At 38.6% G+C, this 15,185-nt stretch overlaps 1 protein-coding gene across 2 annotated transcripts in view; it reads right to left on the minus strand.

Annotated features, from left to right (window-relative positions):
- The window catches only part of DHX40 (DEAH-box helicase 40), a 52,252-nt gene that overhangs the window by 15,735 nt on the left and 21,332 nt on the right, over window positions 1-15,185 (minus strand). For both annotated transcript variants that reach the window (XM_053569279.1, XM_053569280.1), the window contains exons 8-12: window positions 13,492-13,591; window positions 10,982-11,068; window positions 10,665-10,847; window positions 4,800-4,880; window positions 4,022-4,179 (exon numbers count right to left, since the gene is read on the minus strand). In XM_053569279.1, coding sequence (XP_053425254.1) covers window positions 4,022-4,179; window positions 4,800-4,880; window positions 10,665-10,847; window positions 10,982-11,068; window positions 13,492-13,591 — 609 coding nt within the window. The remainder of the gene's footprint in view (window positions 1-4,021; window positions 4,180-4,799; window positions 4,881-10,664; window positions 10,848-10,981; window positions 11,069-13,491; window positions 13,592-15,185) is intronic.

The raw sequence follows: 15,185 nt of genomic DNA on the forward strand, positions 1-15,185 counted from the left end.
GGCAGGTTCAAACCTAGCCCGGCCAAAAACCAAAAAAAAGAAAAAGAAAAAAAATTACTCCACTAGCTGAAAGCAAAATTGACATGTATCAAATTAAGTTGTCTCAAAGGAAAGAAGCAGAAGTTTAAAGACATAGAAACTTCTAAAGAATTATCTAAGGATACAAGGGCTGAACTACTTTCCTTTTGATTCCAGACAAACGAGGTTAATATATTACTAATGTACTATGAAAGAACAAAGGTTCACCTTATTATCTTCCTTTACTAGTGAAAGGAAATGAACTTTCAGCCAGGAACATTATACATCCTTGTGCCAAACAACCAAGTAAAAGGATAACAAAATACAAAAATGGCTTATCCTTAGTTTTCTGCTCCAGGGATAGGCATATTGTAAACTTTCAATAAATAAATGTTCAGTAAATTATTGGAGATGAAAATAAATGGAGAGAGATTACATGTATATCAAGAGGAAGACACAATACTGTCAAGATGTCAGTTCTTCCCAAGTCGATTTATACCAGTTAAAACCTCAGCAAGTTATTTTGTGGATTTCAACAAACTGGTTCGAAAATATATATGGAAAGAAAAAAAAAAAACAGAATATCCAAAACAATGTTAAAATGAAAGAACAAAGTTGAAGAATTGGCCCTACCTAACTTCAAGACTTAGTATAAATCAGACACAGTAGCTAAGGCCTATAATCCCAGTACTTTGTGAGGCCAAGGCAGAAAGATGGCTTGAGGCCAGGAATCTGAGACCAGCCCAAGCAATTCACCAAGACCCCATCTCTAACAAATAAAAACATTAGCCGACAGTTGTGGTATGTGCCTATAATCCTAGCTACTCAGAAAAATTATTTGAGCACAGGAATTTGAGGTTATAGTGAGCTATGAATGGGCCACTGTATACCATCCTGGGTGACAGGGCAAGAACCTGTTTGAAAAAAAAAAAAAGAGTTACCACAAAGCTCTAATAAACAAGACAGTGTGATACTAGAGGAAACGCAATCCTGCTGAAAATTTCTGAGCTGCAATATGGCAGTGCTAACAGTATCTTCCTACAACTGCTGCTGCGTAGGAAGTATGCACTGCTCTCCCAGGTGTTGTTCTTACACTTCCTAGGATTCCAAACAGAGAACTGTGAGCTGCCTGTACTCTGGCACCAGTGCCCTCTGACTTTGGTCCAGTGCTAAAAGGCAAACTTGGCCCTCTTGGAACTGTTCCGGCTACACCCATCCACAGCTATCTCCCGAAATCAGGCTTGAGCTTTAGAATGCAGCCCCCTGAGATGTGGAAGATGTTCCCATCACCATGCAGTGAGGAAAAAAGTCATCTATCCTGGTCTGAGGGTTGTGGGAAGACACCAGCTTGCTGCTGTTGAACAAAGATGATGCTGAGCCTTAACGGGGGAAGGCTCTCAAGATGAGAGCAGTGACCAGTGCCCAAAAGGGCCATCTGTGGCTTCCAGCCATGACAGGGAGGACAGAAGTTCTGGCTGGCTTGCTCCTCCATTCTGAGCCTTCCTTCTGCTTCATCTACAACTTGACTTGAGAGTTAGCACCCCAGCATTCCCATTCTCTAGCTGGGACTTAGGTTAAGTACTTTCTTTCTGTCACTTCACTTGTTGTCAAGTGATTTGGATGCAAGAAAAACAGTCAAGCATTTATGGAAGAAAAAAAAAAAAAAGACAAACATAAATAAAGGAAAACAGAGGATCCAGAAGAAGAGTCAAGTGATCTTTGACATAGGAGCAAAAGCATGTCAACAGAGAAAGGATAGTATTTTGAAAAAATGGTGCTGAAACAACTGGACATCCACTAATGAAAGACAATGCAGGGCGGCGCCTGTGGCTCAGTGAGTAGGGCGCCGGCCCCATATGCCGAGGGTGGCGGGTTCAAACCCAGCCCCGGCCAAACTGCAACCAAAAAATAGCCGGGCGTTGTGGCGGGCGCCGGTAGTCCCAGCTACTCGGGAGGCTGAGGCAAGAGAATCGCTTAAGCCCAGGAGTTGGAGGTTGCTGTGAGCCGTGTGACGCCACGGCACTCTACCCGAGGGCGGTACAGTGAGACTCTGTCTCTACAAAAAAAAAAAAAAAAAGAAAGACAATGCAGGAGGAAAACTAGATGACCTTAGTATAAAAATGACTTTTTTTTTATTATTGGCTGGTATCAGGCTTGTCTCAGACTCCTAGGCTCAAATGATCCTTCCACTTTGGCCTCCCAAAGTGCTGAGATTATAGGCATTAGCCACTGTGCCTTTCCAACAATGACTTTTTAGATACAATATCAAAAGCACAATCTACAAAAGAAATAATTGATAACTGAACTTCATTAAAATTAAAAATTTGTGTTCTGCAAAAGGCATTTTTACAACAATGAAAAGGTAAACCACAGAGATGGAAAAAATATTTGTAAAAGATATATCTGGGGCGGCGCCTGTGGCTCAGTGAGTAGGGCGCCGGCCCCATATGCTGAGGGTGGCAGGTTCAAACCCAGCCCCGGCCAAACTGCAACAAAAAAATAGCCGGGTGCTGTGGTGGGCACCTGTAGTCCCAGCTACTCGGGAGGCTGAGGCAAGAGAATCGCTTAAGCCCAGGAGCTGGAGGTTGCTGTGAGCTGTGTGATGCCACGGCACTCTACCGAGGGCCATAAAGTGAGACTCTGTCTCTACAAAAAAAAAAAAAAAAAAAAAAAAAGATATATCTGGTAAAGAACTATTATGCAAAGAACTCTTAAAGCTCAGCAGTAAGAAAGCCAACAGCTCAATTTCAAAAGACCTGAGCAGAAACCTCAGCAAAGATGTACAGACGTCAAATAAGCATATGAAAAGATTCTAAACATTTTATAACATCAGAGAGCCACAAATTAAAACAACGAGGTACTAATACACATCAATTAGAATGGCTAAAATCCAAAACACTAACACCACCACAATGTGTCTCAATGGGAACTCTCAGATTAATACTGGTGGGAATGCAAAACAATATAGCCATGTTGGAAGAAAAGCTAGCAGCTTCTTTCAAAACTAATCATACTCTTACCATATGATAAAGCAATGAGTTGAAAACCTGTGTCTACACAAAAACCTACACATGGACATTCACAGCAGCTTTATTCATAATTGCCAAAACATGCAAAAGCAACCAACATGTCCCTCAACAGATGAATGGATGAACAAATTCCATACAATGAAATACTATTCAGTGAGAAAAAGAAAAAAGTTAACATGCCATGAAAAGAAACTGAGGAAATTTACATGCATATTGCCAAGTGAAAAAAAAATCCAAAAAGGTTACATATTGTTATGATTCCAACTATATGGCAAAACTATAGAGACAGTAAAAAAAAAATCAGCAGTTGCCAAGGATTTATAGGAAGGGATGTAGGAATGAGTAAATGGAGCACAGGGATGTTCAGAGCTGTGACACTATTCTAAATGATGCTGTAATGGTGAATATGTGTCATTATAGTTTGTCAAAACCTATGAAATATACAACACAAACAGTGATCTCTTTAGTTAATAATAATGCATCAATACTGGTTCATCAATTGTTAACACCACACAAATGAAGGAAGTTAGTAAAAGGGGTAATTGGCTGGAGGGGATAAATGCAAATCCTTTGTTCTTTCTGCTCAATTTTTCTGTAAACTTAAAACTGCTTCTGAATAAAAAAGAAAAGGCTCGGTATGATGGATATATCTGTAACTCAAGCAGTATGGGAGGCCAAGGTAGGAGAATTGCTTGAGGCCAGACATTTTTGAGGCCAAGAGTTTGAGACCAGCCTCGGCAACATAGCAAGACTCAGTTTCTTACAAAAAAAACAGTGTGTGGGGTTACATGTCTCTAGTCCCAGCTACTCAGAAGGCTGAGGCCAAAGGAACACTTGAGCCCAGGTGTTTGAGGTTGCCGTGAGCGATAATGATGCCACTGCCCCAGCCTGGGCAACAGAGCAAGACTCTGTCTCAAGGAAAAAAAAAAAAAAAAAAGCAAAAAAATCCAACAATGTATCAATAAACTTCTTACCAGGTCTAATGAAGACGTTTTCCACAGATAACATTGCTGCTATTGGAAGTAGTAGATCTTCACAATCCAGAGAAGCAGCCTTTATTACTGCACATGTGAGATGTGGAGGGAGAGGAAACTCCACCATAGACAAACCCAATCTGGTCACATGGCCACTCCTTAATAGAAAGAAAAAGTTCCCGAGTCTTTCTACATTGGGAGAGTATAAATGCAATGACGTTCATCATTCAGAATAAATCCAATTTAATTTAGATTACCTTAAATCACCTCAATGAATTCAATTCAATATAAGAAAATAAAACACTGCGGTCATAGATAAGAGGAATATAAAGATGATAAATCCCTACTGTCAAAAGCCTTTAATACATCCAAAAACTAAACAATGAGGCAGAATAAGGCAGTATTAATAAAAGATGAAAACATGTTATAGAAGCATAAAGAATGGCCTTGAAGAAATGAAAGAAAGATAATTACCAAAACTTCTCCTATCACACCATCATGAGAACAGGACTCTGGTCCCCATCATTTTTATGTACTCAGCATCATGCTTGGCAATGAAATGGTACCCAGAAATTATTTGTTAAATAATGCCAATACTAAACAAAAATGGTTTTATGGTTTACCGTTTAAATCAGAATTATGAAAAAAGACTGAGGACAATTTCTAATTTCAAGTAAAAAAATCTATCCAATTTAAACAAATCATTTTTCTGTTGATAAAAGAAGGTGTATTTGGAACCCTGTTTAAAGAGATCAACATCTTTTTTTTCTTTTTTTACCTGTCAATAGCATCACACTGGTAAAGTTGTTTAAGAGCTTCCAAAATAAGTCTCTCATTAGGTGGATCCAAATAGGGAAACCTGTGTATTTAAACGAGATATGAAATAAGAGGCCATTCCTGAAACATGGTAGAATTTTATACAGATATGATAAAAATATCTTTAAAAGGTTATTTTCCAAGGCTTCCTTCTCTTTTTCTAAAATATCCTCGGAGCCAGGCATGGGAACTTATACCCCCCAGCACTCTGGAAGGACAAGGCAAGAGGACTACTTTAGTCCAGGAATTCAAGACTAATATATAAAACATATGTTTTTAAAATATATCATTTTAAAACTAGAAACAATAATTATTGGATATTATCTGTACTGGGTTATTTTTTCCACCTTAAATCTTGAGATGAAAAATCATTAATTTCTCATCTTGAAATAGGTCCAATAAAGGAAAAAGGTCCAATATCTCATATAAATATCCATCCCAGGATCGACAATTCTCTGTAAAAATAAATAAACCAAAATTTCTTAGACTATTCTACTGTTAGCTTTCCTACCAGGTCCTAGTAGCTTCTAAAGCTCAGTGAGTAGGGCGCCGGCCCCATATGCCGAGGGTGGCGGGTTCAAACCCGGCCCCGGCCAAACTGCAACAAAAAAATGGCCGGGCGTTGTGGCGGGCGCCTGTAGTCCCAGCTGCTCGGGAGGCTGAGGCAAGAGAATCGCGTAAGCCCAAGAGTTGGAGGTTGCTGTGAGCCATGTGACGCCACGGCACTCTACCCGAGGGCGGTACAGTGAGACTCTGTCTCTACAAAAAAAAAAAAAAAAAAAAGCAAGAATTGGCTAACATTTTCTGTAAAGGGCTAAAGAGTAAATAATTTATGCTTGTAAGCCACTTGGTCTCTGTTGCAATTCTACTGATACAGCAAAAGCAGCCATATGTAAGCAAATAGGCATAGTTACATTCAAATACAGTCAGTGAGATCTGAACATAGTTTGCCACCCCCTGTGAGAGTACTACCAAACTGGTCAGCTTCTTCTTTTCCATAACAATAAACTTTTTTTGAGACAGTCTCACTGCCGCCCCTCGCATCATAGCCCATAGTAACCTCAAGCTCTTGGGCTCAAGCGATTCTCTTGCCTCAGCCTCCCAGTAGCTGGGACTACAGGTATCCACCACAACACCCAGCTATTTTAGAGATGAGTCTCACTCTGGCTCAGGCTGGTTCTCGAATCTATGAGCTCAGGCAATTCACCTGCCTAAGCCTCCCAGAGTGCTAGGATTATAGGCATGAGCCACCTTGCCCAGCAATGAAAACTATTTTTTTGTGAAATACTGCAAATTCTATACACTGTGTTAATTTTTTCCCCTGATTCCACCAGTTATTAATTGCATGAAGCACTCCTTATAAATTATTTGGTTTCTGTATGACCCACCATATTCAATTACCACCCTCTACAATTACTCTAGCTTATCAAACTCATGGTTAAACTTTTTTTTTTTTTTTTTTGAGACAAAGTCTCATTTTCTTGCCCCTAGCAGAGTGCTGTGGGGTCATACCTCATAGCAACCTCAAACTCTTGGGTTCAGGTAATCCTCTTGCCTCAGCCTCCCAAGTAGCTGAGACTACAGATACCCACCGCAATACCCGGCTACTTTTAGAGTCACCGTTTCGCTATTGCTCCTCTTGAGCAAGGCTGGTCTTGAGCTTCTGCGCTCAAGCAGTCCACCCACCTCAGCCTTCCAATGTGCTAGGATTATAGGCATGAGCCCCTGCACCCCATCCTTCCTTATTAAACTTGGTATCTAAAATTGAATTCCAACATTAAGTAACCAATACAGGACAGGAATGCCATAATTCCCTGTCATACAGACATTACATTTACTAATATAACCAAAGTCTATATGCCAGTTGGATTATTTTTGTTGTGTTTTTAAACAGAAACCTAACCGCAATCTAAAGTTTGTGGTGATCTGATAATTTCAGATCTTTTCCATATCTATCTCCTTATTGTGCATCCAAAACACAGGATATAAGATGTATCCAAGGCGGGGTGTATGTAGTTGCTTACGTCTATAATCCCAGCACTTTGGGAGGCTGAAACAGCATTACATGAGCCCAAGAATTTAAGACCATTCTGATCAACACAGCAAAACCCCCTTCATACGAAAACATTTTGAAATGAGTAAGGCATGGTGGTACATGCCTATAATCACAACTTCTTAGGAGGCTGAGGCAACAGGATGGTTTCAGCACAGAAGTTTGAGGTTACGATGAGCTGTAAGTGTACCACTGCACACCAGCCTGGGAACAGAGTAAGACCCTCTCTCTTAAAAAAAAAAAAAAAGATGTTTAAGATTTATACTTTGTTGATTTTTATAACCACTCTTCTGGCCTACTGAGATCATTCTAAAACTTATTTTTAATCATCTACCTGGCTCTACTAAGCACCCATAGCTCAGTGGTTAGGGCACCAGCCACATACACTGGGGCTGGCAGGTTCAAACCTAGCCCAGGCCTGTTAAACAACAATGACAACCATAACAAAAAAAACAGCCACGCATTGTGGTGGGTGCCTGTAGCCCCAGCTACTCAGGAGGCTGAGGCAAGAGAATCACTTAAGCCCAAAAGTCTGAGGTTGCTGTGAGCTATGACACCATTGCACTCTACCAAGGGCAACATAATGAGACTCTATCTCAAAAAAAAAAAAAAAAAATCTACCTGTAAGATATCAAGACATTTTCTTTTTTTAGAGACAGAGTCTCACTTTATTGCCCTCAGTAGAGTGCCGTAGTGTCACAGCTCACAGCAACCTCCAACTCCTGGGCTTACGTGATTCTCTTGCTTCAGCCTCCTGAATAGCTGGGACTACAGGCAAGACATTTTTAGGAATCTGATAATCAAGACTCTACTACCCTGTTTTCCCCAAAATAAGACATCCTCCGAAAATAAGACCTACTCACAGGAAAGATAAGACGTCCCCTGAAAATAACACCTAGCGCATCTTTGGGAGCACACCTTAATATAAGACACTGTCTTATTTTCAGGGAAACAGGGTATTATTCAATATCTTCATTAAAAATGGCTTATCAGGAAAGAGGGAGCTAAATTTAGCACACTCCCAGTAAAGCTTCCATCTAGGCTACACTAAGCAATTAATTGATGCTTTTTAGATTTGGCAACTATGATCTTTTCAGTAGTACTATCATCTACAGATGACTTTATTTTTCATAAGGATATCAAACGCAATGCTGTTAAATACCGTGATACTGTGTTGAAAACAAAATACATTACGTTAACATTCAATAAATTCTTTTTTTTTTTTTTGAGACAGAGTCTCAAGCTGTCACCCTGGGTAGAGTACCGTGGCAGTACAGCTCACAGCAAACTCAAATTCTCGGGCTTAAGTGATTCTCTTGCCTCAACCTTCCAAGTAGCTGGGACTACAGGCACCCAACACAATATCCAGCTATTTTTTGGTTGCAGTTCTCATTGTTGTTTTAGCAAGCCTGGCCCAAGCTCGAACCTGCCAGTTCGGTGTCTATGGCCAGTGCCCTACTCACTCAACTATGGGCAGAGAGCCAACATTCAATAAATTTTTGAGGAACACCCATTATGTGGATGGTTCTGTCCTCAAACTGAAAAGAAAATGGCTCACAATGATATATTCATTGTGAACTATTTGAACTCATTATTATAAATCATCATTAAATTCTCTTAAACCATTTTTTAATAAACTATAATAGAATTTGCTAGGAATCAATGTTAAGCTTACAAGCCAGTTCTTTCTAGAATCTACCTATTTTACTATATGAAAAAATCAAGACATTTGTGCCTTTCTCACAATTTTTTGGTAACCTAGTCTGCAAAATTTCTCATAGATGGTTCACAATAGCACTGACATTAAATCTGCAAGTTCTTTTAGTACCAAGAAAATAATGTCTAAATGCTCAAGACAAATTCATTTATGGTATTAGATTCTGTCTCATTATTTCCTAATCCATCTTAGTCTTCTTATTCAGACTTATTCTTGCCTTTCCAGTTTTAAATCTTTTTTAAATTTTCTTGTGAAGACAGAGTCTCACTCTGTTGTCCCAGGCTAGAGTGCCATAGTGTCATAGTTCACAGCAACTTCAGGGCCCAGGGCTCAAGCGATCCTCTTGCCTCAGACTTTTAAGTAGCTGGGACTACAGGCATCTGCCAAAATGCACAGCTATTTTTTCTATTTTTATTTATTTATTTTTTTATTGAGACAGGGTCTCACTTTGTCGCCCTCTGTAGAATGCCACACCATTATGGTTGCTCACAGCAACCTCAAACTCCTGGGCTCAAGCGATTCTCTTGCCTCAACTTCCCTGGTAGCTGGGACTACAGGCGCCTACTACAACGCCCGTCTATTTTTTTGTTTGTTTGTTTGTTTAGCAGGCCCAGACCAGGTTCGAACCCATCAGCCCCGGTGCATGTGGTCAGCACCCTAGCCACTGAGCTACGGGTGCCCAGCCATTTTTTTTCTATTTTAGGTAGAGATGGGGTTTCACTCTTTTGCTCAGGGTGATTTCAAACTGCTGAGCTCAAGCAATCCACTCACCCTCCCGGAGTGCCACTAAAATCATTCTAAATTCCAATAAGAAAGGAAAGCAAAGTAATGATTGAGACTCTCCATTTCCTTTTGTTACCTATGAATACTATACAATTTATCCTAAATACTGGCTCCACCTCTCCTTATTTGCATACAATTTAAAAAGAAGGATTGGGTTTTTTTGACCTCTTGTAATTGGAGGATTTTTAGTACACCCTAGCTCTTAAAACTTTAGATGGAAAAATAACTTGGTGCAGATAATACAAAGTAGTTATTGTTCCTGTTTTTCTAATATATATTCATTCTGAGCTTGTGGCTCTTCCTTTCCCTCCCATTGGTATCATTTATGATTTCAGTTAGAATTTATTTTATTACATGCTTTCCTCTTTCTAGAATTTACATATTCTCATTTAGAAACTCTCTAGACTTACAGTAACTATCCAAAACATTTTGAAATTGGCTTTCCACGAGTATACAATATATATTTGAGAGTATCTACTAATCAGTTATTATTATGAATTTAAAGAATGCGTGGTTACCTTTTCCCAAGGTTCCCAACAATTTTAGATTCCCAGCCAATTAAGACCAAAATAAAAAATAAGACAGTATTTTCCTTCATTGCTCCCTCTACCACGTCTGATACAAAATTTTCATCCCCTACAACAATATTCTGTCCTGTATCAATAAATTACATAGGTTAACATTTTACTAAAAATAGTTGTTCTATTCTCTCCTTCGTGTGTCTGAACTTTGTTTCCCCAATATAACTTAAACTTAATAAAAGCAAAAAACTACAGAGTACTACTTTGTCTTTCAGAGTATCCAGTATAATGCTGCTCATCCCAAAAAAGCCAAAAAAAAACCTTTCCAACTAGAATTAGGATAATTAATACCTTTCATTACAAATAAACAGTGATCACCAAGGGATCCAAATAAACATCAGCTTGAGTCCCCCCTATCAAGCCAACATGAGCAAAGGATCAATTCGTAGTAAAGCAATGCAAGGAAGCCTTTTATTTTGGTTTAGTTGAAGAGCAACCAATATAAAAACCAACCTGGAACAAAAAAAATAAATAAATAAAAATAAAAATAAAAATAAAAAACAAAAAAAACCATAAAGTGAGACTCTGTCTCTACAAAAAAATAAATAAATAAATAAATAAATAAAAACCAACCTGAATACAGATTAGCCTTAATTCTCAGGGATGTATGAGTCAAATACAACAGAAGAATTTTCAAGGAAATGTCCTGGCTCCCCCTAACAAATTTTTTCTTTTCTCCTATTTTCCACATACCTTATGACATCGTGTATGGCAAGGCACTTTAAGGTCAGAACTACAGATGTCAAACTAGTCCTCTTAATCTCAGGGATCACATGGTCAGGCATACACTGGTTCCAAAAATCTTTACTATAGATCCGAAAGCATTTTCCTGAGGAAGTCCTGCCAGCCCGGCCACTTCGCTGTAATGCCTCACTCCTACAGAAGGAAAATAAAAAAAAAAACAAGTCCCCAAAATGTTTTGTAGGTTTCCCAAGTAACTTACTTCCATACCAACTAGAAATTATCTAATCAACTAATCCTTGAACAAAAGGCTTGACCTAGAGACTTACTTTGAAATTGGAACCACCTCCAGGATGTCCAGTCCTAATCTGGGGTTGTGATTTAACTGCTTCACAAAGCCACCATCTACCACGTATCTAAGGAGAATGAAAGCAAGTTAAGTTTCTGGAAAATAAAGGGAAAACTTGTTAATTTTTAAACACTTGGGTTCTCCTTTTCTATCAATTTAACAACTATACCATGCCTTTTATATTTAGTGTAAAACCTAAAAGTCAAGAAATTGGAACCCTTAAACGTCACTGGTGAGAATATAAAATGGTTCAATGTGGAAAATGGTTTAGGAATTCCTCGAAAAGTTAAACACAAAATTACCTCAAGACCTATCAATTCCAATACTAACCATAACCACAAAAGAACTGAAAAAGAAATAATCAAATAAATATTTATAGATAAATGTTCCCAGCAGCACTATTAATAATACCAAAAAGGTAAAAAGAACCTTAATGCCCATTAACCATTAGTGGGTGAATGGATAAACAAATTGCAGTATACATACAATGGAATATAATTTGTCTATAAAGAAAGAATGAAGCACTGATATATGTTACAACATGGACAAATCTAAAAACTTTATGCTAAGTCAAAGAAATCAAACAAAAAAGGTCAGATATTGCATGATTCCATTTATAGGAAATATCCACAACAGAAAATACATACAGAGAGTAACAGATGGTTACTAAGGGCTAGGGTGGAGAGGAGAATGTAGATTACCAGCTTAATGGGTATGGGATTTTATTCTGAGGTAACACAATGTTTTAGAACTACCCTGTTTCCCCGAAAATAAGACAGTGCCTTATATTAAGGTTTGCTCCCAAAGATGCGCTAGGTCTTATTTTCAGGAGACGTCTTATCTTTCCTGTGAGTAGGTCTTATTTTCGGAGGATGTCTTATTTTCGGGGAACAGGGTAGTAGTGTTGCACACAATACTGTAAATGTATTAAATACTCCTTAATTGTTCCCTCTTAAATGATTTATTTCATTATATAAATTTCACCTCAGCTGAAAAAAACTTGAAAATAAGCTTCAGACTAATCTAATAGGTTCAGAACTAATTCCAACTAGCCATTAACATATCATTTTAAGCCAATTAAATAGAGAACAAGTCAGGTAAAGAACTAAGTTAGGAATCGTCACAAGCCTATCATTCACAGAAGACAACATTCTGAAATATGCTATTTAATGGCTTTTGCTTGTGCTGGAAATAGAAAATTACAGATGTCAATATATTTAGAAGAGCTTCTCCCCTGACCCCATAGTAAAATCATTATTTTTTAAATATAAGAGCAAAGCAGAAGAAATTAGATTTTTCTCTTAGACGTAGGTGAACATTTTACCCAGAAGAAACATACAGCATCTTTGAGATTCAGGTATAGAATTTCTGTGGCAGAAAGTCAGACTTAAGAGACATAAAATATATTGGGTAAAAGATAAATATCCTAACAAAATATGGTTTAACAGTGTGAAAGAACATCACATTAGCTATGACTCTAGACTTAAAAAGTTCGAAGCATTTATCTACCGAATTTACTCAAAAATTTGACAGCATCATTGATTATATCCAAAAAAGGTAAGGGACCTGTATCATAGTTCATATTCACAAACAGGTAAAAAATGAGAGACAATACATCCAGATAAACAAAGTACTCTACCAAATGGGGGCGCAAAGTAAAAGGGAATATTGGATCATTTAAGGTATATTGTGGTAATCAGAGTACAGAAAAATAGGTGTGGCTTCCTGTTTAATGAAAACCATGAGGCATTATATATAATCTTAAATTTGAAAAGAGAAAGCTTAAAGTTGCCAAGTAGTTAAAAGTGTGAACAACCATGTGCAGTGGCACACACCTATAGTCCCAGCTACCAAGTTCTCTGAGGCAGAAGTTAGAAGCTATGCTGCACAAGGATCACGAATGTGAAAAACCACCACACCCCAGCATGGGGCAACACAGTGAAATCACATTACTGCAAAAAAAAAAGTGTGGGCTGGGCGTGGTGGCTCACACCTATAATCTCAACACTCTGGGAGGCCTAGGTGGGTGGACTGCTGGAGCTCTTGAGTTCAAGACCAGCCTGAACAGGAGTGAGACCCCATCTCTAAAACAGTAACCAGGCGTTGTGGCGGGCACCTATAGTCTCAGCTACTTGGGAGGCTAAGGTAAAAGAATCACTTGAGCTCAAGAGTTTGAGGTTGCTGTGAGCCTTGATGTCATAGCACTCTACTGAGGGTGACAAAGTGAGACTCTGTCTCAATAAAAAAATGAAAATAAAAAAATAAAAAAGTGTGAACAGGAATGCAGTATATATTTCCCATTCTATTTTCTGCTCAACATAATCAATAATTACCAAAATATAGGTAATTACAAAAAACAACAGGTGATTACAAGTTAAGACCCCAAAAAGTATGTGAGAAGGGATTTAGAGAAGGACACAGAGTAAGAAAACTCAGTAATGTTTAGCTAAGTGGCTTACTTGACATTAAGAAAAATTTCAAAAATTGTACCTGATTCCATCTATTGTCAAAGAAGTTGCAGAAATATTGGTGGATATGACACATTTTCTAATTCCAGGTGGAGGTGGCAAAAATATTCTCCTCTGTTGATCTAAAATGTACATAAAGAGAAAACACCAATTTACAACATGCATTTGTCAAACTGAAGTTTTGAAGAATTCATTTTTTTCATTAAAAATTGTTTTATCTCTTTAATTATATTGAATTTAAAATACAATAGCAAAGGGGCGGTGCCTGTGGCTCAGTGAGTAGGGCACCGGCCCCATATGCCGAGGGTGGCGGGTTCAAACCCAGCCCCGGCCAAACTGCAATGAAAAATAGCCGGCGTTGTGGCGGGCGCCTGTGGTCCCAGCTGCTTGGGAGGCTGAGGCAGGAGAATCGCGTGTGCCCAAGGGTTGGAGGTTGCTGTGAGCCGTGTGACGCCACGGCACTTTACCCGAGGGCAGTACAGTGAGACTCTGTCTCTACAAAAAAAAAAAAAAAAAAAAAAAAAATACAATAGCAAAAACCATTTCTTGTTCATCTTTCACTGTTAAGATTTCTAAATCCATGGAATTATAGGTAATTATTGAAAAAAAATAAAAAACCCTATAGCAGAGTCCTTTGGTCACAGCTCCCTTTAACTGTGGCCTTAAGCACATATTTAAACACACAACAATACTTCAAACAATTTTAGAGTATTTAAAGATTCTCTTTTGGGTATTCATGGCCTCTAGATTAGGATTTCTCTCTACCTTAAAGACTGATTAGCTAAGCAGGGTTTTCCTTTTGGGGGGAGGGCATGTCTGCCTAACTCATATCTACTTTTTGAAAGAAGTAATGTCATACTAATTTCTACTGCTACTAAATTCTGAATGGTGGGCCCCATCAGCAATGCTTACAATATGGTACCTTGCTCTTCTTGGTTATAGTTTACAGTGTCAGGGATAAACATCTTCGCCAAGCTGAGCCAATTTTACTCCCTGATGAGTATAAAATAAGATCCAAAAGATGTTCAATTTGATTAGATTAGTCTCTCATAAAGAAGAAAAATGTGTGAACCACAGGGAAGTAACTAATGTAAATGGGTAAGAGAAAATTAGCCTAAACAGAGAAAAGAATGAAGCCAGGCGTGGTGGCTCACACCTGTAATCCTAGGACTCTGGGAGGCAGAGGCAAGGAGGATTCCTTGAGCTCAGGAGTTTGAGACTGGCCTGAGCAAGAGTGAAACCCCCATCTCTACTAAAAATAAAAAAATTAGCCAAACATTGTGGCAGGTGCCTGTTGTCACAGCTACTCGGGAGGTTGAGGCAAGAGGATCACTTGAACCCAGAAGTTTGAGGTTGCTATTAGCTGGGCTTATGTGGCACTCTAGCCTCGGGCAACAGAGTGAGACTGTCTCAAAAAGAAAAAAAAAAAGAGAGAGAGAATAAGAATGAATCAGTCATGGGACTTGACAAAAGGGTACTTTTAGATGCCTGGCACTTTCCAGGCTTAAAAGGAATGACTATGAAAAAAAGAGAAAGATTGTTTTGGCTAGACTTGATCTCCTACCAGGTAAAGCAGAAAACAGGGCAAGAAAGTTAAGAATATATGCAAGGAAATCATTAGAGGATGAGGGAAAGAAGATAAGAGAAGGCTGGTAAAGGACAAGTCTCAATGCATTCTGAAAATTGTTAATTAGAAACAGTAGATGAGTTGGCAGG

The sequence above is a fragment of the Nycticebus coucang genome, chromosome 18 (assembly GCF_027406575.1).
Source record: "Nycticebus coucang isolate mNycCou1 chromosome 18, mNycCou1.pri, whole genome shotgun sequence".
Lineage (NCBI taxonomy): Eukaryota > Metazoa > Chordata > Mammalia > Primates > Lorisidae > Nycticebus > Nycticebus coucang.